The sequence below is a fragment of the Condylura cristata genome, unplaced genomic scaffold, assembly GCF_000260355.1.
Source record: "Condylura cristata isolate star-nosed mole 26May11 unplaced genomic scaffold, ConCri1.0 scaffold00002, whole genome shotgun sequence".
NCBI lineage: Eukaryota > Metazoa > Chordata > Mammalia > Eulipotyphla > Talpidae > Condylura > Condylura cristata.
Genome location: NW_004567103.1, coordinates 56,847,977 through 56,872,559, shown reverse-complemented (window position 1 = coordinate 56,872,559; position 24,583 = coordinate 56,847,977). Strand labels below are relative to the sequence as shown.

General features: G+C 36.9%; 1 protein-coding gene across 1 annotated transcript in view; it reads left to right on the top strand.

The window, feature by feature from the left end:
* Positions 1 to 24,583, top strand: part of GPD2 (glycerol-3-phosphate dehydrogenase 2 (mitochondrial)) — a 144,382-nt gene that overhangs the window by 83,669 nt on the left and 36,130 nt on the right. The window contains exon 7 of the mRNA XM_004674642.2: positions 24,393 to 24,557. Coding sequence (XP_004674699.1) covers positions 24,393 to 24,557 — 165 coding nt within the window. The remainder of the gene's footprint in view (positions 1 to 24,392; positions 24,558 to 24,583) is intronic.

The window sequence follows — 24,583 nt, the reverse complement described above, 5'->3', positions numbered from 1 at the left end:
CTTTTTTTTTTTTAAGATTTATTTATTTATTCATACAGAACTTGGGTACAGGCCAGAGATGCGGAGGGTGAGAGGATTCACCAGGGACATAGTGGGGTGCAGAACAGGCAGATCGACGAAGTACACTGCTGAGAGGATCAGCAGGCGGGTCAGGAGAGGTCTGCCTCTCCATGTGGTCTCCCCCAGGCAGGCGGGAATTGAACTCATGTGGAAGTGGCTTAAGCTTCTTAGTGCAGTGCTTTAACCTGCTGCGCCACCAGGCAGGGCCCTCTATTTCCTTTTTTAATGTCTCATTTTCCTTCTTCTTCGTTGATTGCTTGTCTCATATTTTTTTCATTTCTGTCATTCATTTTCTTGTTTGCATTCTTCAACTCATTGATGGCTTGCCTCCTTTCATTTTGTTTGTTTATTATGATGATTCTGAATTCTTTATCTGGTAGGTTGAACAGTTGTTCTGTTTCTTTGGTAGTTTCTGCTGACTGATCATCTTTTTATGGTGAATTTTCCCCCTGTGGACTTGCTTGAATATTTGTTTGTCTTCTTTTTCCTGTTGTGTATTTTTTAATATGGTGTTGCTATTATTGACCAGCATTATTATTATTATTTTTTGGATTTTCTTTCTGGATTAGCTGAGGGACTTCCAGACACTTCAGTTGTGGAGGGTATTCTGAGTTGTGTTATTTTTCCCAGCCCCCACTGTGTGTCATTGCATCTGTCGTCTCAGCTGGTAACAGTCAGGAGTCTCTTGTGTTGTTCAGCCTCTTCTAGTAACATGTTGAGTCCATGTTTCTGGAAGGTGTCTGTTGATCTTTGTAACCTTTGTATGTCCCAGGTTACCTCTATGGTTGGTGTGCCCTTGGTTGTTATGATGAATTAGAATTGTTTTAGGTCTCCCTGGAGCTGGGCCTGTGGCTGAGTTGGTGGCTGGCTTTGTTTACTCTCTAAGTACTGTGAGCCTTTCTGCCTCACAAGTCTTCAGGCCTCTGTTGTGGGGGTGGGATCTCCACCTCCCCACAGGAGTTCAGGGGAGTGCCAGAGGGCTGAAATCCACCCAGCTGAGCAGGCTGCCAGTCCTCCCTCTGAGCTTTCAGTGCTCTGTTTGTTTAGTCCAAATAGTCCCTCCCTGAGCAGTCCCTCCCCACAGTGTCTCCAGGGTTTTTCCAGAGTTTTTGTGGATAGATGTGGTAAGCAGGTAGACCCCTGAGCAAGTCTCCCCATTTGAGGTACTTCCTAGCATCTCTCTGTGTTGAATGTACCCATGGAAGATTGTTAAAATTGTTGCATTTTCCTAGGGTTGGGCCTGTGGTTGGGTCCTAACTGTTTGTTGTTGTTGTTGTTTCCATCTTTAACTCAGGGGCATTGTGAATCTTGTTGACCTCGCCTTAAGAATGGCGCCAAGACCTCACCAAACCTTAATGTTGCCTAGTCTCAGATCTCTGTTGTAGTGGCAGGAGATGCAGGTAGGAGTAGAGGGGCCCCAATTGCTAGTTCCTCTTCTCCTCCTCCTGGGCTCTAAGTAGAGCAGTTTTTTGTTTATTTTATTCCGCCCCCCTGCAACAGCTTGCGATCCACTCACCTAGCTGTGTTGTCTCAGTTTATATCCAGGACTTTGTCGGGGCTGCTGGGGCAAAGTATGGCAACATCTCTGTGGCACATACTTGGGTCTCTGGTTCTGAGGTGCAGTCTTTTCCCACAATTTGGTTTCCTTTCCCTAGCTGAGTTGTCTCAGTTTATCTCCAGGGCTGTAGCAGGGCTGGGTAAAAAGCTGCCGCAGCTGTGCACAGCAGGTGCAGCTGCCGCTGCAGTCAGTCTCCCTCTGCAGTGCTTCCTGGTGTCCGGGCGCCTAGATTTTTAAATTTGCTGAACGAGTAGGAAGCCACTTGCATTCTGATCCAAATTACCGGATTCTGCTAATCCTGCCTGTGCAGCTTCTGGTTAGGAATTCCCTTCTGGGAACTCCCTAATCTCCAATTCTCCCTCAGTTATCTTCCTTCTAGTGAGTCCAGGGCGTTCTCATTTGGGTTGAAACTCGTAGCATTTAAGTCTGTAGTCCATTTTTATATATTCCTGTGCGAGTTTGGATGTAGTCCTCTAGGCGTCTTTATTCTGCCGCCATCTTGCCCCTGTTGTTGAGTTTTCAACCAAATAACACATTATGAATTTTAGACTTATCTACCTGACTCACAGGGATTTTGGAGATTTAAGTGAACTAATAAGTGTAAAATAGCTTTATAAGTATAAAATATTGCATAACATTTCACCTGGGTCACTATTTTGAATAATCTGTATTCACTAAATTTCTACATTTTAATGAAAATGTTCCAAAGTGAAGCACCAGTTCCACAAATGTTCCTTTATATATTTAAGGATTACAAATTCTACCAGAAAAAAAATTTGTAAAACCTTCTTAGAAGAAAAGAACTTATTATGTATATAAACATGTCATAGGTATGTGTATAATCTTTCAAATTTAAGGATTAAATACACAATAGTTTAAAGGAATTTACTGTAAAATTATTCACTCCTTAGACATTGATTTAAAACATATTTTCTTTTACTGTTTCTTTGTCTACAAGCATCTTTATACTTACAAATTAAGTGAATAAATTTTATCTGCTTTTCCTACTGTCAGCATTTCTATTGTATTTCTCCTCTTGCTTTCTGTGAGTTACATAAATGAAACTGACATTATTGCTCATATAGCAGGCATATTTTTTTGCCCTCAAATGCTGCCTTTTTTGCTATTTAGTGTATCTGGTGCTAAATGAAGTTTGACATGTACCCCTAAAGAAACAAAACTCATAAATTGTGACTTCAAAAGAAACCTTGAATAAATAGGACACATTTGTGTCCACCCAGACTAATATCTAACATATGGTTTAGCTTCCTAATGATAAGACAGAGCAGAATAGCCCCTCGGAAAGTTTGCAAGTGTTTATTGGTCACTTGACCAGCAAGTATTGAATACCAGACTTTCATTCTCATACAAGTGTTTTTTTTTTTAATGAAAGCACATAAAAATAGAGTTGATCAGGTAGGTATAGCATAAGGAAATTGTAGTCATCATATTGTATTCTGTATATAAACACTTAAATAGTGCACGGAAGTTCATGAATGGTAGGATATATATGTATGTAAGTTATTGATTAGATCAGATGGGTTCACAACAAACCTCTCACACTTTGTTGTTTAGTTGATCCTTTTAAAAACTTGCAGAACCTGTTATCAAAAATTTTCATGTCCTCTAATGGCAGTTGACGCATTCGTAGTAAAATTATTATGAACTTTACATTTTTCCAGGTAATTTGCTTGACAACAGGGCTAAATGCACTGAAACCAGAATTTTGAGATTTCAGAGTATGTGAGCGTTCACAGCATATATGCCAAATATTGTGCTGAACACATGGTATTGATTTCGAACAAAAATAAAAAATTTTTGTACTTGTCTAGTGGAATAGGGTTTTCAAAAATTTCCCCGCCATGAATTATATTAGTTGATCCAGGTCATTATGTTGGAATGGAAATTATGAGTCCAATTTTACATGAAGGAAGGAGAATCATACCCAAAAGTTTGAATCAGTATTTTAGATACAGGGTGATGTGAAAGTAATTTTTTAAAAGTTTTGCTAAAAAGAGAACTTGTCACAATATATTTTTTAACATAATACCTTCTTTCATCTGCCATCAAGTTTTAAATCTTACACATTTTGACAAAACAGCCAAATAGTGCAATAAAGTAATATACGTTTTTTAATAAGGGAAATTTCAAACGTATGCAAAAGTAATAAGAATAAAATAAACGTTTCAAGTCAACATTATAAACTGAAGACTAAACTTCATCTACATTCCTGTCTACTTTCCATATCCCCAGATAAAAAAATATATTTTACCCATGAGGATTTTAGTTTGTACCTTTATAGTAAGGATTTTCTTTAAAATACAACCACAGCTAAAATCTTTAACAATTTCTTAATGTCAGATAGCTGGTTATGATCACATATAATTTCACAATCGTTGTTGGCTCCTGATTAAAATATCAACCCACAAATAAAATCCTTGTTAAGTTTCATACATGTAAAGTCATTCTTTAAAACAATAGAGTGAGAAAGGTTTCTTTTCCTTTCTTTACTGCTACATGGTTTCATTTAACATTTTCTTTTTTGAAAGATTTATTTATTTGTGCTTACAGAACTGGGGTACAGGCCAGAAGTTCAGGGATGGCAAGAGGCTTCAGCAGAGACAGAGTGGGGAGCAGAACAGGCAGATCAACAAAGTACACTGCTGAGGGGAGCAGCGGGTTGGTCAGGAGAGGTCTGTCGCACCATGTGGTCACCTCCGGGGCAGGCGGGGATCGAACTCATGCGGAAGTGGCTTTAGCTTCTTAGTACTGTGCTTTAACCTGCTGTGCCACCAGGGAGGGCCACATTTAACATTTTCATCATAACAACTGTACATTGGTGGCTAGGCTCATTTCATTAGAAACAACTCCCAAACCTAGTGGCTTAAGCCACCGTGACACTCTTGTAGTCTTGAGAGGCTCCGTTGTGTGGTCCTTGGAGTTTCTAAGATGAGGCTGGTGTCTTCTAAAAATGTTTTTACTTACATCTGACTCCTGGGCTGAGAATGACGGAGTAGGGTTTTCAGCCTACTGGTAACTGGTCTCATATGGCCTTTCCCCATAGCTAGCTTGGATGTTTTCTCATGGTAGTAGACTTCTTAGGCAGTGATTGGCTTGCTCCAGGATATTGATCAAAGAATAAACGAAAAGCTTCTTCTGACTTTGTCTTGGAAGCCAGTGTCACTTCTATTAACATTTTTTTTTTTAAAGTAATGACAGGGGCAACACAGATTGAAAAGATAGATCATTACAAAAGAAAATCAGAGAGCATATTGGTGAGAGGTGGATACTTGATGACTACCTACAAGGGAAATAGGTCAAATTGTTTTGTCAAAAATCTTTAAAGAAAATATATATTAAAAAAATACTTTAAAGATGGTGAATTTATGTCATGAATCTTTTTGCCTTAAAATAGAAGTCATTATAATCAATGCCTAGATTAACTACATTTCATTAGAGGTTATGGAATTCAAAATGGCTTTTCCAATTTTAGTTTTAAATTACTTTTAATTTCCCTGTTTCAACTTTGTCTAACTTAAGATACATTTTGTATAAAATGTCTGGAAAAATAATTCTGTCCATTATGCATTAGTTTTCAAAAATAATGAGTTTTCTTGAATCCTCCAAATGTGATAAGATTTTTTTTTGGATTATTAGCCCAACTCATGACTTTAAATATAGGTGATGTGTGTGACTCCATTTAGAATTGTTAATGTTTAAATCAGCCTATTTCTGGCCCATGTGCACTTCCCTAAATTGACCCCTGAACACCTTTGGTATGCTGTTAATGATCTGTGATGGCGTTCATCCTGCTTGCTGTTACAGGTAGTCCAGGCTCTTGAAGATATTCCCAAGACTTTCTTTCTATAATATGCCTGGAAACAGCCACTTCTCCGGTAATCCTTGACTTCTTCCCAGATGGGTGGTAACTAAAGACCATAACTTATTGTTGCTGATTGGTCATCATTTCTAGACCTTTAGTTGTTCTTACCGTATACTCCAGTGTTGATATCCAGATAAGTTGCTGTCAGTTACTTGACCTAATTCCTGTCAGTATGTTTATGCCACCAACTCAATACAATAAATCAATTTAATTTTGCTTTAGAACATTAGGGATTTAATTTTTTTAAGTTTTGCTTTTGACTAATGACACATAAATTGCAGGGTTTCAAAAACCAGAAATGAACAGACTTTTCAAATAAGGCTAGTTTTCTCTCTGTTACTGCCCTTATCCTTAAAGAGAATAATGTTTATCTTTAAAGAATGTTGGTGTATATCCTTTTATTGTGTATGCCTGTGTATATATTTCATGTACATTTATACTAGTCACCTTATACTTCTTAGATAATAGTAGTCCCTTATATTGTACATGTAATATAGTAGGGATTTTATTCTATAGCATTATAAGGAACCACAAAGTTTTGAAAAAGTGAATTTAAAAAGCACCCAAAATTCATGGAATTACATTAATAATCATGTTAATTGCTCACCTCATAATACATCCATTGGCCTAGCTTTGGTCATTGAAAACCAATATTTTTAAGTTATTTTTTTCTTATAAGCACAGATGAAGTCTTCTTTCTTTTCTTTGAATACCACTAAACAATGGCATATCCTCTAATTTTATCTTCTTATAGAGGTTAAAATTAGACTTCAAGTCACAAATGCTATTATTATCATTACACATTATGTAAAGTATGCTCTGACTTATTTAACTTTGCTAAAACCAAGTTCATATCATCTGCTTGTGTTGAATGCCAGTCTGCTTAGTCAGATTATATGCTCATATTAATTATAGTATTTTAAACACATGAGTCTGTCTTCTACTTACGTACTTAGAAAACTTTATTTTTATATTCTTTATATTAATATATTAAAATTTAGAAATGAAATTTTATAATTGTAGTTTATGGTTAAGATTTAAAAAGCTGGTTTCTGCTTTTGTTTTAGAGATGCTGAGAAAAATATACCCAAGAAATATAAACCACGAAACTGTGTTTTGTATTGAAGCTTAAAGTAGCTATCCAGTGCATTTATCTCAAAGTAATTTTTCTTCAGAAATATAATCTTATAGGTCACATTTGGAAAGAAGAGAGGAAGTAAATAATTGCCACTGGAATATGGGGAGATAAATAGGAAATAAAATAATGGTCTTCAGTAACTGAAGATAAAGTAATTGACAGTCTCACCAGTCTCTCCATTTTAACGTGTTTTGCAACATTCTTTCAGTGGGTCAACAGTCTTTGTCCAGATAAGTGTTTAAAAAACCAAAGAAAGAGAGAAAAATGGTAATCAAATCCATTTTGGTGTTTAGTACACAGAACATTATTGCCTTCTTAGTGTAATGGAAAGCTAGACTGGTATCTGGCCTTGTGAGAAATAGCAATAATAAAATCATCTCTGATTTTTTAAAAAGTCCCACACATTAGTTTCAACTTCCAATTCTATAACTAAACCTTGGTAAGATGTAGAAAAACTATGAAAAAAGTCATTGCTATTTATAGGTCTTATAAATAAAATTAACACCTCGGTAAGTTGTGTTCTCTGGAGTCATTTAGACTACATTTTAGATCATGAATTTCAAACTAGTTTCGTTATTACTATTAATACTCATATCACACCTTATGTTAGTGAAACAGTCCTTTTATCATATACCTACCCACAGAAAGTAGGAACCACATAACACATACTTATGAAAAAGTTCAGCACTGCATATTAAAAACACACATAACTGACTAACCACAAAACTTACTACAACTACTGCTTCTTTAATTATCTAAAACCAGAGGTGTTCTTGCATTCACTGAAAAGGTATTACTAATGTCTCAGTTGCTGTCTATTCACAAGAATCAATCTTTGAGAAGAAAATGATAAAAGAACTCAATAATTAGATAAGATAATATTAACTATCAGATTAAGAACAAATAAAATAATTTCTCCTTTGTCTCTATATCAAAGGAAATTAAAATATAAATCTGTATTAATTTGAGATTAGTAGCACCAAAGCGTTAGGTGAAACAGAAAATTTATATACCCTAAGAGTTTTAGATTTTTTTTTCTTGACCTGAGGTGTACATAATGAATAGGCTATTTGTTAGGTTTTACTTTCCTTACAAATACAAAAGTCTCACTGAAAGACAAAAGAGACACGGGAGAGTTTTTTCTCTGGCTAATGTGTGCAAACCTCTAAACCCAAATTTTCTGTAAGAGTGGTCTCTTCACACAGCTTTTAAAAAGCTAACAACATATGTAAATTATAAGGGGGTACCTATTATGTAAAACAAGATTAAAATAAAATTTTTAACTTTTTCTCTCTAACTTCTACTTGTATATTTTTTGTGCTCATCACACATTTGGGTAAAACTTGTCCTTATTATCCTTTAAATAAGAATAAAGACATAAAAACATTTGTCTACTCAATTATATTTAAGTGGCAAAAGACCCTATTGAAAAGAATCTATACATAAATACTGAAACAAACATACATCTTAGAGTAGTCTTTAAATACTGTAAATATCTAGATGCAATTTAATTATTCATTCACTAAAATTTAATTTTTTTAATTTGCTACATTTATTGTTTAATGTAACAGTGGTCCTTTTCTCTCTTCTCCATCCCAAATTGTAAATAGAATTAATTAACTCCATCTATTTTAATGCAGATAACACTCATCTACATTAAAAGGCAAGTTTCCTTCTTCCCTACTAGCCCTTGACTAGTGGGTGTTCCCAAGCACCCCTGAGTGCTGAGTGCTGTGCTGAGTATCCATATTCCCCTCCAGTTCCCCTGCCTCCCCACATCAGATTGTGCATTGGTTCCTTTCCATCATGATGTGTATTTCTTAAGTTACCAGCATATTTGCTTCCCTAATTCCATGTGAGTTTTGGCATTTTAGCCTTTTTTTTTTTAATAGATTTGGAACTTGAAAATTTAGTTGCCAGTTAACTCTTTCATCAAAATTCTCCTGCTGGCTGGAAGAGCAGTTACTAGTGCTCAATGCTATTCAGAAACCAGGTGAAGTCAAGACACAGAAATTCTGAGCTAATCAACAAAGTCCAGAAACTTAAAAGGCCATTGCATAATAGTAAGAGAAGTTGGGGAAAATGTCCCTAAATGTTCCTGTATTTGATATAGAAGTTATGTTTTGTTTAGTATTGGCTGGAATCATGTTTTTCATCAAATAGCCATAAAGGGTGCCCTAGCCCTTGTTAAGAAAGAACTGTGACATTAAAAAAAAAGACTTATTTATTTATGCATCAGAACTATAGTACAGGCCAGAGGCGAGAGGATTCACCAGAGACAGAGTGTGGATCAGAACAGGCAGATCGACAAAGTTCACTGCTGAATGGAGCAGTGGGCGAGAGAGGAGAGGTCTGCTGTGCCATGTGATCCTCGGGGGCCAAGGATTCAGCTCTCACTGAAGGAGCTGTGGCGAGCTTGCAGTGCTGTGTCCTTACCCATTGTGCCACTGGGAGGACCCAGTACTATGGCATTTTTATGTCAGGTCTGTGTGTCAGAACAGATGTCTTAGCATGTGAGGGTACATATGATTTTAGGGGACTGGGTCACCAAGGCTCAACCTCCAAAGAGGAAAGTTTCCAAGGAAGCAACATTCACGGAGCCTGGAGCTCTTGTCTCTTGGTAGTTTTTGACCACTGTCATTGATTTCTATTTTCCTGGTCTCTGGAATAAAGTGGGAGTCCTCTAGAAAATTCTGTACTACTGAAGGGCTGAGGAGTACTTGGATAGACTATGGTAGTCTTTGCCTACTAATTTATTAAAGGAAATCAATGAAGAGGTGAGTGGTCTTACTTTTTCTCAGCAGCTCATGAAATGTGAGCTATTCAGAAGACATGTTAGGAAACAACATAAAAAAGCAGATTCTGAATTTTGCTTCATCTTTCTTCTGAAGCTGCTATGCCCAAAATTGCAACTTGTATTACACTGTCTAGCATTTGACTCAATTAAAGAATCTGCTTCTATTAGCAGGCTCTCAGTTTTGGAACTTACCTCTTAGTTGTTTTGATAAATAAATCTGACTTCCAGATTTTGAAAAAAGCCAGGATGTGGAAAGAAAAATTATTTCATTTAAAAGTGGCTGAACTTCTTACTATTGAATTAAAGTGTATCTGCCATGTCTGTAGACTCTAAAAATGAATACTTTTAAGCCCCCCCCACTTTTTAATTTTATATTTTAATCTTCAAGATTGGCTTTATTGTATTACTCTTGGGATATTTGGAATGAACGTAAAGGAAGCAACACTTTGCATAGTACAGTGGAATGATCTGTAGAGTCATATTCTAAATAGAATACTAGTCTTGGGGTTTTTTAATGACTAGCAATGCATTATCTATCAATTTAGTGGTCATAAATTAGCGCCACATATATAAGTGACTGTGTTAGATACTGGAGTTACACAGGCTAAAACAACACTTCTTTTCCTCAAAAAGCTCTGTGACTTTTGGGACACAAACAGACCACACACTGATTTGCAGCACCATGTGAGAAGTTCTGTGAGGCCTATACCTAATGTGGGTGTGGGAGAGATCTAGGAAGGCTTCCTTAATATTTAGTTGAATTGTAAAAATGAGTTAGTGTAATCAGGTAAAGTCACTGGGAAGGAGGTGGAAAGGAACATTGCGGCCAAGACCTATAGGCACAAAAAATATGGGAGGCAGTTGAATAGATTTAAGAACAGGGAGAGTAGAGGGGATTAGGGAACCATGCTGGCCTCGCTAAGGAGTTTATTTTGAATTTTGTGAACAGTGGACACCCAGTGAAAACAGCATTTGAGGCAGGGTACTCATGCCCTAGGGCGTTTTGGGGAGATCAACAGGGGAGTCTTTGATGAGATTTTATGCTGATTTGAAAAACAAACTGGAGAGACAAATAAACATGATACTGAGAAGATGTAAGACACAAAACATTATTCCTCTCTCTGTTTACATATCCTGGACTATTCCAGGGTTTCCAGTAATTAGATTTTCTATTTCATTTTCTAGACAATTTGGTAGTTGTCTTTCTGGTTTGGCCTCTTTGATTGTATTTCTGTCTTTGCTGGTCTTTAATTCTTTGGCAACTAATGTCAAGTGTTTTCCAAATTCTGTTTCAAGAATAATCTACACCTCTTAATCCTTCATTAATGTGGACTTAAACAAAAATCTGGAATTGCCCAACTGGTTTTGTTAGCATTTTGGAAAAAAATATCAGTCTTTAAAGTAACATTAGAGGTATAAACCCTCAGGGAAGTGAAGCATGCCTGGTGCTTGCTAATTTTGTACTTTCCAGGTGGAAAGTGAGAGGAATAGCCAAAGCTATAGATAGAACCCAGGGATGTCAGTTGCAACCTGGTCTCAGTTTGGTCTTAGTTCTCCTCACTAATCCCATATCCAACGTTAGTGGTTTATTTCTAACCTGTATCATATTAAGAGCTTACTTTGACAAATTGCATTTTGATTTATAGTCTGTGCTTTTGGCATGTGCTTTAATGGCATTAGCCAATTCTAGACACATATTGAATTCATTATGTACCTTATGTATGTAAGTAGTAATACTTCCTCTTAATGAACATACGGTCACATCAAAGTGCTGTGAGGTTGTTTTACAAAAGTGCCTTTGTGCAGTGCTCCTCAGAAGTTTTGAGATGTATGTTAAGCTGAAGATTAATTTGCTGTATTTAAAATTATATTTTAATGGAAATATTATAATTTTGCCCTCTTCTTAAGGTGAGGAGACTGCTCTAGTCTGTTTGGTTCTTTGATTCTTAGGTTTACGTTTTTAATTAGAATTCAACATTTTTGACATATTTGTGACCAGATGAATTAAAATCTCATGAAGTAAAACTAACTTTGAATTTGTATCCTGAAGTATGATATTGTTAAAGAGTAGATGAATGACTCATTTGTAAGAAATTCACAAAATCAACTTTTATACATAGCTATAATGTGGCAATTCTAAACTGTGGCTATGTCTGCTATAATGCTTTTTTCTTAAAATACAGATCTTTCAGTAACTTTCTAGGTAAGGGTTCTTCCTAGGCAGATTGATCACAGCAGAGAAACAAAACACGAAGAGACAGGGCTCAGGGTCTAGCCTGGTTCCAAGTAGACCTCAGGGGTAGTGGCTAGCAATCTTTAAAACCTGACTCAGTGGACTTGACTATCTTAGTTCTTCTCGTCCTAATCATCATTAGTATGTGGGAGTCTGTTCTCCAGTTGGAGAAGGGAAGTCGTTTTTCCTTAGTAAAGTGATGAACCAAGGAATGAAGTGCATGCCAGCATCTTGGGGATTCCTTTCGGGAGGAGATGTCTTTGGAGGCCCCTGGGCATCTTCTTGAAATAGAGGTCAGTGTGAGCAGGTCTAAAGAGGATGTCAGAGTGCTGATCAAGTAAACTGAGAGCAGAGTTCTAGTCTTAGTAGAAGCTTAGAGGGTGGACCCAGGTTTCAGGGCATGGACTCTATGCTTAGAGTGTATGGGGAGAGACACTACAGCCGGTAAGTACTGGGGATACCTTACTTACAGGTTTCCTGTAGCAGAAGACAGTTGTGAGCAAGTTCCAATTTGGTGCGGATGGAGGACTGATTAAAGATTGACTCAGGACTGTCATATTCCTTTAAATTTGTATTTGTTAAAACTATATTTTCAGCTTGGCCTGAGTGCAAAGTAAAGGTTGCCAGTAATTACAGCTGAGAGAGGGCAACTTAACAGTCTCAGATAGAAACTAACAAGATCTTTCTTTGACAATAACCACTGACTAGCATTTCCAGGAAGACTTTGAGAACTGCTGAGCATAGGAACAAGAAACCTAATTCACTGAAACATTGTATTTGCTTCTTGATTCTTTTTACTTTTTATTGTTGAAGAAACAATAAGAAAGCATTAGTTATGAAAACATTAGGTCCAGTTATAGTATTTCTCAACCTTCTAGCTAAAGTTATAGTATTCTTCAACCTTCTAGCTAAGAGATGAAAATAAAAGTAATACCTGTATTTTTAATATGGTTTGGCATCATAAAATTTTTAAATTTGTTATTTTTTTTATATTATAGGAAATTATTAGCCATGTGAGGATGTGTTTAGTTTCTGTTTGTTTGTTATTTACATTTGAGTCTATGTGTTGGTGCATACCAGTATGTCAGAGAGAAGGGGAATACTTTTTAACATTTATCGAAATCTTTTTGGTGAAAGAATTGTTTTAATGGTAGTTTGATTTTAACTTATGTAAATGATCTATCACAAATGAGTCTATATTTACTGGGATGTTTTAGGATCCTACAGATTTATTGAATACAGATTTAAATCAAAATGTCTAGAATACTACACATGTCTTAAGTGCTGGGCACACTGATTAGGTCTGGGGACACTGATTAGATCCCAGATTAGAGGGCTTAAGCACCATGTTTTACACTGGCACAGAAAGTTCACAATGCGTTATGGGGTAAAGGGAACATCATCTGAACCAAATTAGCTGTAGATTTGTGATTAGAACAACCCTGTAATGGTATTAGTGCCATCTTTGTGAAATTCTAATGTACCAATTCTGCATTATGGAAGCAAAATTGAAGTAAAATTGTGTATATATAATGTGATCACATGATATATGTATATTTTATGAAAGAATTTCTCTGGTCAAGTCATAAAATTTTAACTTTCTCTTATCAAATGTACAAATTATACAAAAATAGAATAGAATTTGGATTCAAGATCCCATGTGGACTATCTCCAGCTATAATAGAAACCAACTCATCATTAACTATTTATTCTATTCCCTCCCTTATTCATTCTTCCTTTCTTTCTTTGTCACATTTTTTTCCTCCTACGTTAGAGGTCAAATTCCTACCTACCACCTATTTTATATGCTTAAAATGTGTGCGTGTTTTTTTTTTTTTTCATTTCTAAGTGCTTAGGTTTTATAGCATGAAATTTTGTAAAAGTGAAATTTCAGTGTCCATAGATAAGGTTTTGTTCAAATACAGTGTTAGTATTTCATGGCACAATGTAATAAATAAATTTAAGTATTCACTAATAAAGTTTTGTTGGATATCAGCCATGCTTATTCATTTATGGGTGGCCAACAGGAGAGCTGAGTAAGAAGTCGTGGAGATTATATGGCATTTATAAAAAATATGTACCGTTCTACACTTGGGATATTTTAAATAAAATTTAACTGATGAGGACTTTTCTCTATTTTTTTTTAAAGATTTATTTATTTATGCATACAGAAATGAGGTACAGGCCAGAGGTGCAGGGGTGAATCACCAGAGACAGAGGATTCACCGGAGACAGAGTGGGGAGCAGAACAGGCAGATTGATGAAGTACATTGCTGAGAGGAGCAGTGGGGGAGACAGGAGAGATCTGCTACACCATGTGGATCACCTCCGGGGCTAGGATCTAACTCACACACGGAAGCAGCCACCACTTGGCTTAGCTTTGACAGTTCGGTGCTCCAACTCGCTGCTCCACCAAGGAGGGCCCTTTTCTTTATTTACAAAGACAACAGATAGCTATCATGACATTACTAACTATTGAGCTAAATTAAAGAGAATTTTTAAAAATGATTTATTTATTTATGCATACAGAACTGGAGTACAGGCCAGAGTTGCAGATGTGGTTAGAGGATTCACCAGAGACAGAGTGGGGAGCAGAACAGGTAGATCGATGAAATACACTGCTGAGGGGAGCAGCGGACAGGTCAGGAGAGGTCTGCTGTGCCACGTGGGTCAACACTCTGGCTGGGAACTGAACTGGTGCTGCAGTGGCTTCATAGAGCTTCTTAATGCAGTGCTTTAACCAGTTGCACCATCAGGGAGGGCCAGAAATGTGAATTTTTTAATTAGACAATAGAACAAACACAACTATCTAACTTTTTTTTCTAGCCTTTGGAAAAGTATGTATAGTTTTCCTTTATCATCAGCAACTTAGATGAAACTGAAGCTCCTTTTTCAAAATAGATTTTTGTTCTTATTGTGTGGCCAGTCTGTATTTCTCTTTTGTGCTCATCTTTTCAGAAGAACAAATCTGTTGGTTTAAAAAATATGGTTAGAGCATCTGGCATAGTATTTGGTATATGTGTTTGTAGTATTGACATAATTTTATTGATAGCTATATTGTGCATAAACTTTCTTTTCATATCTTTTTAACTGGGAGAAATCAGATATGATAATATAAATTAGGAGGCAGTGATATTAAAGGAAGGGCCCTTTTCAGCTGATTCTGATAGCATTTAAACCTGTCTTCTGCCTCAATGTGTTTTTGGCTATGAAGGTTCAGAATATTTTATGAACCTTCATAAAATTTTACTTAGGGTGGTCACGCTCTTCTTAAGTGATGAGCACCAGTCAAACTTATAATCCAATGAATTGTAAATTGATTATTTTAGATAGCAAGTAATTTAGCATCCACATGGCTGACACTGTTGTCCTTGCTGGAGATAAATTGATAGTTGTGGTAGTTGAGGCTAGAAAAACTAAGTTTGTTCTCATTATTTATGAGAAACAGAACAACCCATTCTTGTGGGTCAGGTGCCTTATGATTGCTGTTAAAAAACAACAACAAAAAAATCCAATATGGCAAAATATTTGAGTAACCATATTAAGGTCAGGATTTGAGTTAATAAGTAGCAGGTTCAAGAAACAATTGGATATTCTTATTATAGTATGCATATCTGTTAATGACATATTTTCCCATCTGAAGGGTTTGTTCTCATAGTTAAGAGAATTAAGTTCTTACTTTTCTTCTTCTTTTTGAGTTTCAAGCCCCAAATAGACTTTTCCACTAAACGCTGAATCTATGTTTCTGTAAAATGTTATTCTGATAACTGCAGGCTGTTTGTTACTTGGATAACAGAATACTATCTCAAAAGGGAGGGAAAGGTAAATGTAATAGGAGGAATTCTTTATTAATAGTAATTTCATTCTTATGATGCCACATATGCTCTCATCTGATCATTTCAATGGTTCTGGAAGGTCAGCAGAGAAGTTGGTGTTAATGATACTTTGCAGATGAAGAAACCTCTGGTAAAAGGATGTGCCCAGAATGAGTCAGTCTGTATCATACTATGTCCTAAATTCAGGTTTTGAGAATCTAGGCTCAGATCTGCTTGTGGGCAGTTGAGAGTTAGCCTGCTTTTCATGTTACTGTAAGAGCACACATTCTGTTCAGACAATCAGGATATTAGGCTCTGGTCAGACAGATTTGATACCAATTTGATAAGGCTGGGAATCTCCTGTGATTAGAGAGAGAAATCTGATAAGGGTACAGAACTCACCATGCAGCAGACAAAGGTTCTCAAAAAGCTGCTTCCAGTTAGAATTCCCCAGCTGGTCCTTAGCACACGGTGCTATGCATTTATTATGTAGCTCACACTCAGAATCACCCTTGGGACAGGTTGAGCCATTCCAGCAGTTTTGTATAAAGTTGTGTGCATGTGCTTACACACAAATGAGGTCGTTTTGTATAAGGGAAAGGAAATGTTCACTTTTGCCATCCTCTTACGGCAGGTAGATTAATTTCCTATTAAGGAGTTTTTACTTAGTTGTAGAATCAGATTTTCAAGTTTTCAGTTAGTTTTTTTGAAGTTTTTGTTATTGCACTTATAAACCTTCCTGAGGTATCATGAAGCTCTGCTCTGTGACCTGCATGATGAGGACAATGAGGCACAGGGGTCAGGATTTGCTCAGATTTTTTTCACTTTCAAAAGAAATCTGGCTGACGTAAGCCATCTTTTTCAAGAGAATATTGACTAACAGACAGGCATGCTGTGAAAGCTAAAGCTATAACTTAAAAAGTAAGAGACCTAAAACATTTGTAGCAACAAGAGCCTTAGGCAATATCCTGCCGCAGAACACATCCCCCGAAGACTCTTGCTGATCATAGCACATCAAGTCATCTGTTCTGCCACCGCTGCTGACAGCTGTATCACTTCTGCCTCTAGAACTGGGAACAGGGAGGTATTCACTTCACATTTTCACCTCTGAAACCTACTTTCATATTGGGTAGTGGGGGCTAGTTCATGATTGTGGTGAGAGCATCTGGTGGTGAATCCAGTTAGAGGTTTGTGGATCTTTTTTTCTCTCCTATGGAAGAGGTTAGATGGCTTCTTTGCAAGGCTCCCATGATAGAGCAGGGCCTTCAGATACCGGGAAGCCTGGTGGTGAATCTAGTTGGAGGTTTGTGGATCTTTTTTCTCTCCTATGGAAGGGGTTAGATGGCTTCTTTGCAAGGCTCCCATGATAGAGTAGGGGCTTCAGATACCGGGAAGCAAAAACAAATGCAAAACCCTGGGTGCTTTCCTATGACAGAAACACAGGGGCTGTGTGAGGGTTTAGAATTTTTAATTTTAATTTTTCCAAGGATACCAAATTTACAAAAAGTATTGGTTTTGTTTGTAAATATCCCCTCCCCCAAGTGTATTAACTTTTAATTGTTTTTTTATCAAGGTAATAATACAGGGTTACAACACTGAGTATTCTAGGGATACAAGTTCACACCTCTTCCATTGTACTGTTAACATGTCATGTCTACCACCAAAGCTCTAATAGTTCATTGGGATCCATTGCTCTTTTACTCCCACTCCTCTTTCCCTCTCTGGTGAGGTTCCTATTTTTAAGGGAAAATGAGATCATCTGGATTACAGTTTGGTAATTAATATTTTGAAACACTCCGTTACTCCAACAGCAACACTGTTTTCATTTTCATTTAAAACCACTCTCCTGGCCCTCCCTGGTGGCGCAGCGGATTAAAGCACTACACTGAAAGGCTAAAGCCACTTCCGCATGAGATCGATTCCTGCCTGCCCCGGAGGTGACCCACATGGCGGGCAGACCTCTCCTGACCCGCCCGCTGCTCCCCTCAGCAGTGTACTTCGTTGATCTGCCTGTTCTGCTTCCCACTCTGCCTCTGGTGAAGCCTCTCACCGCCCCTGAGCCTCTGGCCTGCACCCCAGTTCTGTGTGTACAAATAAAATTAATCTTAAAAAACAAACAAACAAACCACTCTCCTGTCTTCCTGTCCTTGTGACACACAAAGCAGAATGAATACCTTGTCTGTCAGTGGTTAAAGGTAGAGGGAGGTAGAGGGAAAAGAGAAACAAAAAGCGCAAACAATATTCATGAAGTGCAGAGATTAGAGATTACTTGTCACACATTTCATGAAAAATGCCAGATTGATGAGCAATAAAACATTTACAATTAGAAAAAATGTAGAATCTTTTTTTTGCTTCTCTTTTAAAAGTATTTTAGGCAATATCTATGTCCTTTGATTAAAATATAAAGTGACCTTGACTTTTCAATCTTGATTTTTTACTTTTTAATAATAAAAGTTAATATTTGTTGAGACCTATTATGTCATAACATGTCTCATTCGTCATGTCAACCCTTTGTCAATTGCATTAACATTTTCCTTGTAGAGATGAGTGAACAGAACCTTTGATGGAACAACCAGCTGAGCTTTCATAGTTGATGGATATAGGGCTTGAACTGACGGATTTTTCCATAAAATGAGAGAATATCGTATGGTGTTATTTGAGGAAACTTCAGTAGAAAGATAAAGGAAATAGGTTTAGAAAAAGAGACTTTTTGAAATTCTCCATTTTTCCAAGTTAGACTATAAACTTGCTCTTGTACTTGAGTCCTGAGCAGTTGGACCAACTTGAACTGTTGCAGTTTTGCTTCCCATAGTGATACTTACTGCAATGCCTGGCACATAGTAGATGCTCAGTCAATACTTGTAAAAGATAGGACAGGGATACTTGCTTAAAATGCTGTGCTTCCCAGACTGTAGTATTCAGTAAAAAAATAAAAAAAATAAAAAATAAAAGACAAAAACTTTTTCCCTGGAAGATCAGTCTAAGATGACTCAATGGTAACTGCATTGCATTTCACAACTGCAGAAGATCCTCTGGTTTTTAAGCCACTTAATTGTATGGTGAAAGAGGCTGCAACATTTGTCTTGCTTCTTGATTTTCAACCTCATTTAAATTAATTTTTGCCACACTGCTCCTTTCCCCTTTTTCTTACTTTAAAGTATAGAAACCCATATTTGTCTTGTGAAAAGAGAGGACTAATTATCTTAGGCAGATATAGCAGCGAAAGGGTCTTCTATTGATGTATAGATCATTTTTTTTTTTTTGGTAGAGATATAGCTAATGTATAGTCAAAGCATTCTGTTGCTTACATTTTTAGCTTGGTTTTATTTTTGCTCAGCTCTCTTGCTAGCTTCCAAGAATCTGAAAAATAGAAAACTTATTGTTTATTAGATTCATTTAAAACTTTTTCAAGAAAGGAAAGTCCTGAGGGTATAGAAACTTTACATAGTTAAATATGTCATGTTAAGGCACTTAACAATGTTTCGTTTCCATGGGGCCAAAGACCACAGATCCATGCTGATTGCTAATTATTCAGATTGTAAATAGCTTATTCGAGAACTTAGGGTAAGACAAAAGAAACAAGAAGGAACAAAAGGCCCACGATAATGAAAAAGATATTGAGAAGAGAAAGGCTGGGCAGAATTATGATGCAGGTCACATCCTCTGCCAGCATTTAATTGTACCTTTGTATTTAATAATAAAAATGATTACATGCTCAGTGCTAACAGGTGTCCCTTCCCGAGAACCTCTAGTATGAATAGGTGACAGCAAATTACTCCAATTCATAAACTTTGAATATTATGCTTTTATCTTTGAGTTTCACTAGTCTATACTAGAAGATATTTCCTGCAAAAAAAAGTGCATCCTATCAGGAAGCTATTTATACCTAATTCCTGGTGAGTATATATAACATATCAATGCATTCTTTATGAATGAAAAAAATTACTTTGCAAGCACACTTTAATCAAACAGGGTTTTGCTAATACCACCTGTCTGGTAGTTAATGTTTTATATAAGTTTTGGATATGATTGTGAATTAGCAGTGGTCTGAGTTTAAGGACTCTGTGAAGACTGATGGCTACAGGGAGGTACGAAAAATTGGGATAGTTTTTGCAATATACTGTACAGTTCACCAAAAAAATCAGGAAATCATTCTAGATATATGGAAGACTATGATTTCTGATTTGATTTTTCTAATTTCCTTTATAAAGCACTTGTCTTTTGGCCTTTATGAATGTCCTATTTTTTTAGGCATACTGAAACAAAGTTAGGGAAAGCAGAAATGAAGAAAAGGTTGAAGGGAAATCTTGAAAGGAATAGGTAGCTGTTGAAGTGTAACTATTACATGCATTATATAATTTCAGAGATGCCCACCCAACTCCTCTCCTTCTACAGAGTACTAAAACTCAGAGGAGTTTATTTCCACAGTAGGTTAGTAATTCACCATAAACTTGGAACCTTATTGTTCAAAGCCCAGAGCCACGAGAGCCATTCTCCACTATATTTTGGAAGGTACATTCCCCCTAAACTCTTCATGTAGCTGCCTGATCCCTGCCACTCCCAATTCAAGTAGTCACTTTCATAATTAATGTACTTTGGAAATTGTATTGTCCAATTTATGTTCTTGTTTTGAGTTTTCTTTTGTAAGCTTACTCGGCAGAAATTCTTAAAATAGTATTTAGTGATTCTGTTACATACACAGACACACACACAAATACACACATTTTGCTCCACATTTACCTTCATTCTTTTCCACATAAAGGAAGTTTTCAATATAACAACTATGTTAAATCCACTTCAGTTTGATAGGTCAGCCTTTGAATTACATTTGCTGGGCTGCTGGGGAGAAACTACTGAGAGGTCAGTGTGACACTGTCCATCAGAGACAGTGAAGCATGCCATGTGTATTCTGTTAGAAATGGACTCAAGGTTTAGGGGGACAGTCTTCCTTTCAAGCATCTTTTTTTCCCCTGCTACAAGTCATCATATAATTGCACAAGACCAAGGTCAGGGCAGAGGGAAGTGAAAGGAAATATTCTCAACATTTTAACAATGGCAATTTTTATTGAAGATATGTTGTTTTTTCCTAACAATTAGACTTTTCTAGATTCTGAGGTTCCTAGATAGTTCCATACACTCTCTTAAGATTGCATGAACAATTTCAGAGTATCACAGAATTTCAGAAATGAAGGACCCGGAAAATGCTAGGTGATTTGTGACCTAGGATTCTTTTTCATATTTATTCTCTTTTTCATGTTGTTTATTCTTTCAAGGATTTTTTTTTCTCCTTTTTTCTTGTATACTTTGTTGCCAAACTGAAATCCCCTGAGAAGAGCAATTATTATGTCTCCAGAATATTTATTTTTGAGGTATATCTTTTATATGACTATATCCTAAAATCCTTTTCAACTAATATCCCTTTCTCTGTCCTATGTGTTGGGCCATTGAAGGCTTAAAGCAAAAATCCTTTTTTGCCACCCCTACCTTCATTCTTTTGGGTGGTTAGGTTTTATATTTTGTTTTTCTAAACAAGGGAAAACAGTTATAGTTCCACCTCCTATGTGCTTCCTCTCAGATGAGTTGTAAGTTCAGTATGTGCACATATGTAAGATTTCAAGTGCAAAAGGAGAACAGAGCAAGAAACAGATTTTCACAGTCCCCGTCTGGGTCCTTGTGTAAGTGCCAATGTAAAGCTATTCACTGATCAGTGAGTAGTATCATGTTGCCTGCTCTAAGGAAACAGATTTGAAAATCCAATCTTAATAAGCAGATCAATTGGGTGGGGGGAGTTGAGATTATTGTATTGCATTTCCAATGACATGCAGTGTTGTCAGAAACTTTTTTCTCCAGAAATAAAATTACAGGAGGCATATAGATACCTCTCAAAATGTCAGGAATGGGGGTTGGGAGAATTTTGTTAGGAATAGTGAAAACATACCACTTATCCCAGGAAGCATACACTGTGAGCATCTGGGTATCTCAGGGTAAAGGGTAAGCTTAATATGAGTAGGGGAGGAGGAGGTCTATCCTGACTCTAAGGAGGTAAATGAATCAAACTGAATGCCTGCAAAGGAGATTTCTGAATAGAAGTGTGAGCTCCTGGGTCCGCAGGGAAGTCAAACTACTGGTTGCTCAATTTTGAGGTGCTTATTGCTACCTGTGCTTGCATTTCCCTGCAAAGCTAGAGGCAACCTGTGAGATAACTCATAAGGGAATTATTTATATCATTTCTCCTTTGTCCCACTTATTTGATTTCAGTATAAGGACTAGCTTAGATTTATGTTCATATTTTGCATTTCTGGAGTTTTCCTGCTTTCTTCAATTTTTTTGCCACCAAATCACTAATGTCTGAAATTTCTTTACCAAGAAACATTCCGAAGCATCGTTAGAGACAAGACTATATCCAAATACTTGTCTATTAACACACTGAATGGAATTTAGCTACATTTTAACACTTACTGGGTGTTTATTGTGTATCTGGTGCTATTAAAGAAATCGAAAAAAGAAAGAACAAGTAAGGTTAGTCTTCCTATGACTGGGCAGAGGAGACGTGGCCAATGATATTGAAGTTACAATGGGATATAAATTTCATGAGAGCAGAGACCACGCTGTATCTTTCTCACAAGTGTACTCCTTGATTTGCTACAGTGCCTGACTTAAAATCAAGGTTTATTTTTTTTAAGTGTATGGAAAATCCACAGCATCATAAAGACTAGAAAATAGGCATGCACAGAATAGAATACTGACCCAAAAGAAGGATGAACAACTTTACTATCGAGGGATGCAGATAAAGGGTAGATGGGAAGATAGTTGAAAGGACTCTTGAGAGAGCAGTCAGTGCTGTCCAGTTCCCAGAATAGTGTTCCAGCTGGAAGAATTAGAATGGACAAAAAAACCAAGGCAGTGTGAAATGGTATGGAGGTTCAGGGATTTGCATTCTTAGTAAAGAGTGGAGCAGAAGAATTATCTCAGTGCAATTGAAGATCTAATCACGACGGACCTTCAGATATAAGTAAGAGGCAAGGCAGTACTACCAGTGTGGGTGTGAAAAACAAAAGCCAAGGGATTTGTCTCTACCTCATGCTTTTAACTGAACTGACTTTGTTTTTCTTCAACATTGTTGGGATGTGGAAGCTAACTAGGGAAGTTATTTCTCAGTATAGACGTAACAGCACTTAATGAACTATACCGGTATTGCTCCAGTGAGATTTTGTCCATTGAAAATGTATGAAAAGAAAGATTTTTGCATTTTCAAAGTATTGAGTTTATTCCCAGGTGATCATGTAATTGGTAAACCACGTTACAAATGAATCTGCCATTTAATAAATGGAATTTCTGCCTGGTTCCTTTGAACAGTGACTTCATTTAGGATTAGTTAATTTGCACATGGCTTTCTAGACACTTGTCCTGTGTGGAAATTCAGGCACACCTGAAATGACTGTTTCTAAGCCCTACATATATGACTGTGTTTCTTGTATGACCAAATACTTATTACTCTTGCATAGTGTATTTCATTATGTTGGTTTCTTAAACTTAACTTTAAATACACCTGCTGACTATTTTAATGGCAGTTTCAGTCATGCTGAGTTGAAATTGATAGAATTGCTACTCCTCTTCTTATAGCCCAGCCACTACTGATTGATGCCATTGTGTTTTTTCTTCTCCTATTCATTCTGTTAATTTTTACATAAAATAACTCCTTATTCTGCATGTTGTGGTTTAATTTATGTTCTACAGTTGATAGAGGATTTAATTTTGAGGGAAAGGTTGTTGGCTGATTATATTAGCTCAGAGGTTTTAGAATAAGATGTTGGGGGGGGGCGGCAAAATCTTCAGTCATTGATTCTCTCTTTATAACTTTGCCCTTTTAGCTGGAACAGATTACCTGTGTAGTGCTTCTTGCCCTGCACAGACTGAATCACAAGGAAGAAACTTTACATAAACCATTTATACTAAATGTTTGGTATGCTGGCAACATAAATCAACAACAATATCCATTACAAATTCATCCCTTTATCAGTATTATCTTGATAGAACAGATCCCAGTGTGTGGGAATTTGAACCCTGCTTCAATACATCTAGTCCTAGGTAATTAATTATTCAGGGCACAGAGAACCTGGCCCCTGCAATGTAGAGTAATTCTTCCTGGTCAGCGTTAACTCCACTGGCAATAATAAATAGAAAAAGTCTCTAGTGATGCCAGTATTTTAAAGTGATTAATCATCTTTCCCCCCTTTTCCTCCCCCTCAGTTTTCTTTAACTAGAAATTTTCAGCAATAAATCTTTAACAATACAGGTAGGAATTGTTCTGTAATTAAATTTTGCCCTGCTTAATTTCTTACCTTTTATGTGCGATTAAAAAAAATGTTACATTTTAAGGCAGGAGCTCTTATCAAAATTCAAACCAAGAAAAAACCTTTTATAGAATACTGAAAGTCTCTATGGAAGATTAAGCTCTTGATTTTTGAATATTAGATAGAACACATACTCATAAAAATTGTTAATCAACACCAGTTGGGGTGTCAAATATTCTGAAGTTTTGAATTGCCTCACGTTCATGCATACAGTTTGTCTGTATTAGGGAAAGTCTGACATATACATATGTTCCCAAATTGAGCGAATACTCACTTATTTCTTAACTTAATTGGTGTGAGTTCTGTAGGAAAGGGATTTTTTTCTACCCTTTTTATGGTACACAGAGCATGCTTGCCAGAAAGTATACAGGTAAATGCTTGACTGAGAACGATCGTGTACTTTTAAATCATGTCCCCTAGAGCCTGACCAGCCATTATGTATATCCTGGGTGACAGGGGCTGATGTGACATATCTGTTGTGACACACTTCTGTACCACCAATCTGAGGCTCCGGGTGACTCCTGTCCCTCATCTGATGCTTTCCTCCCCTGCAGGACAACACAACGATGCACGGATGAACCTTGCCATTGCTCTCACTGCTGCCAGGTATGGGGCTGCCACAGCCAATTACATGGAGGTTGTGAACTTGCTTAAGAAGAAAGACCCCCAAACAGGGCTGGAGCGTGTTAGCGGTGCCCGGTGCAGAGATGTACTCACAGGTATGCCACGGTTCTGGTAGGGAAGT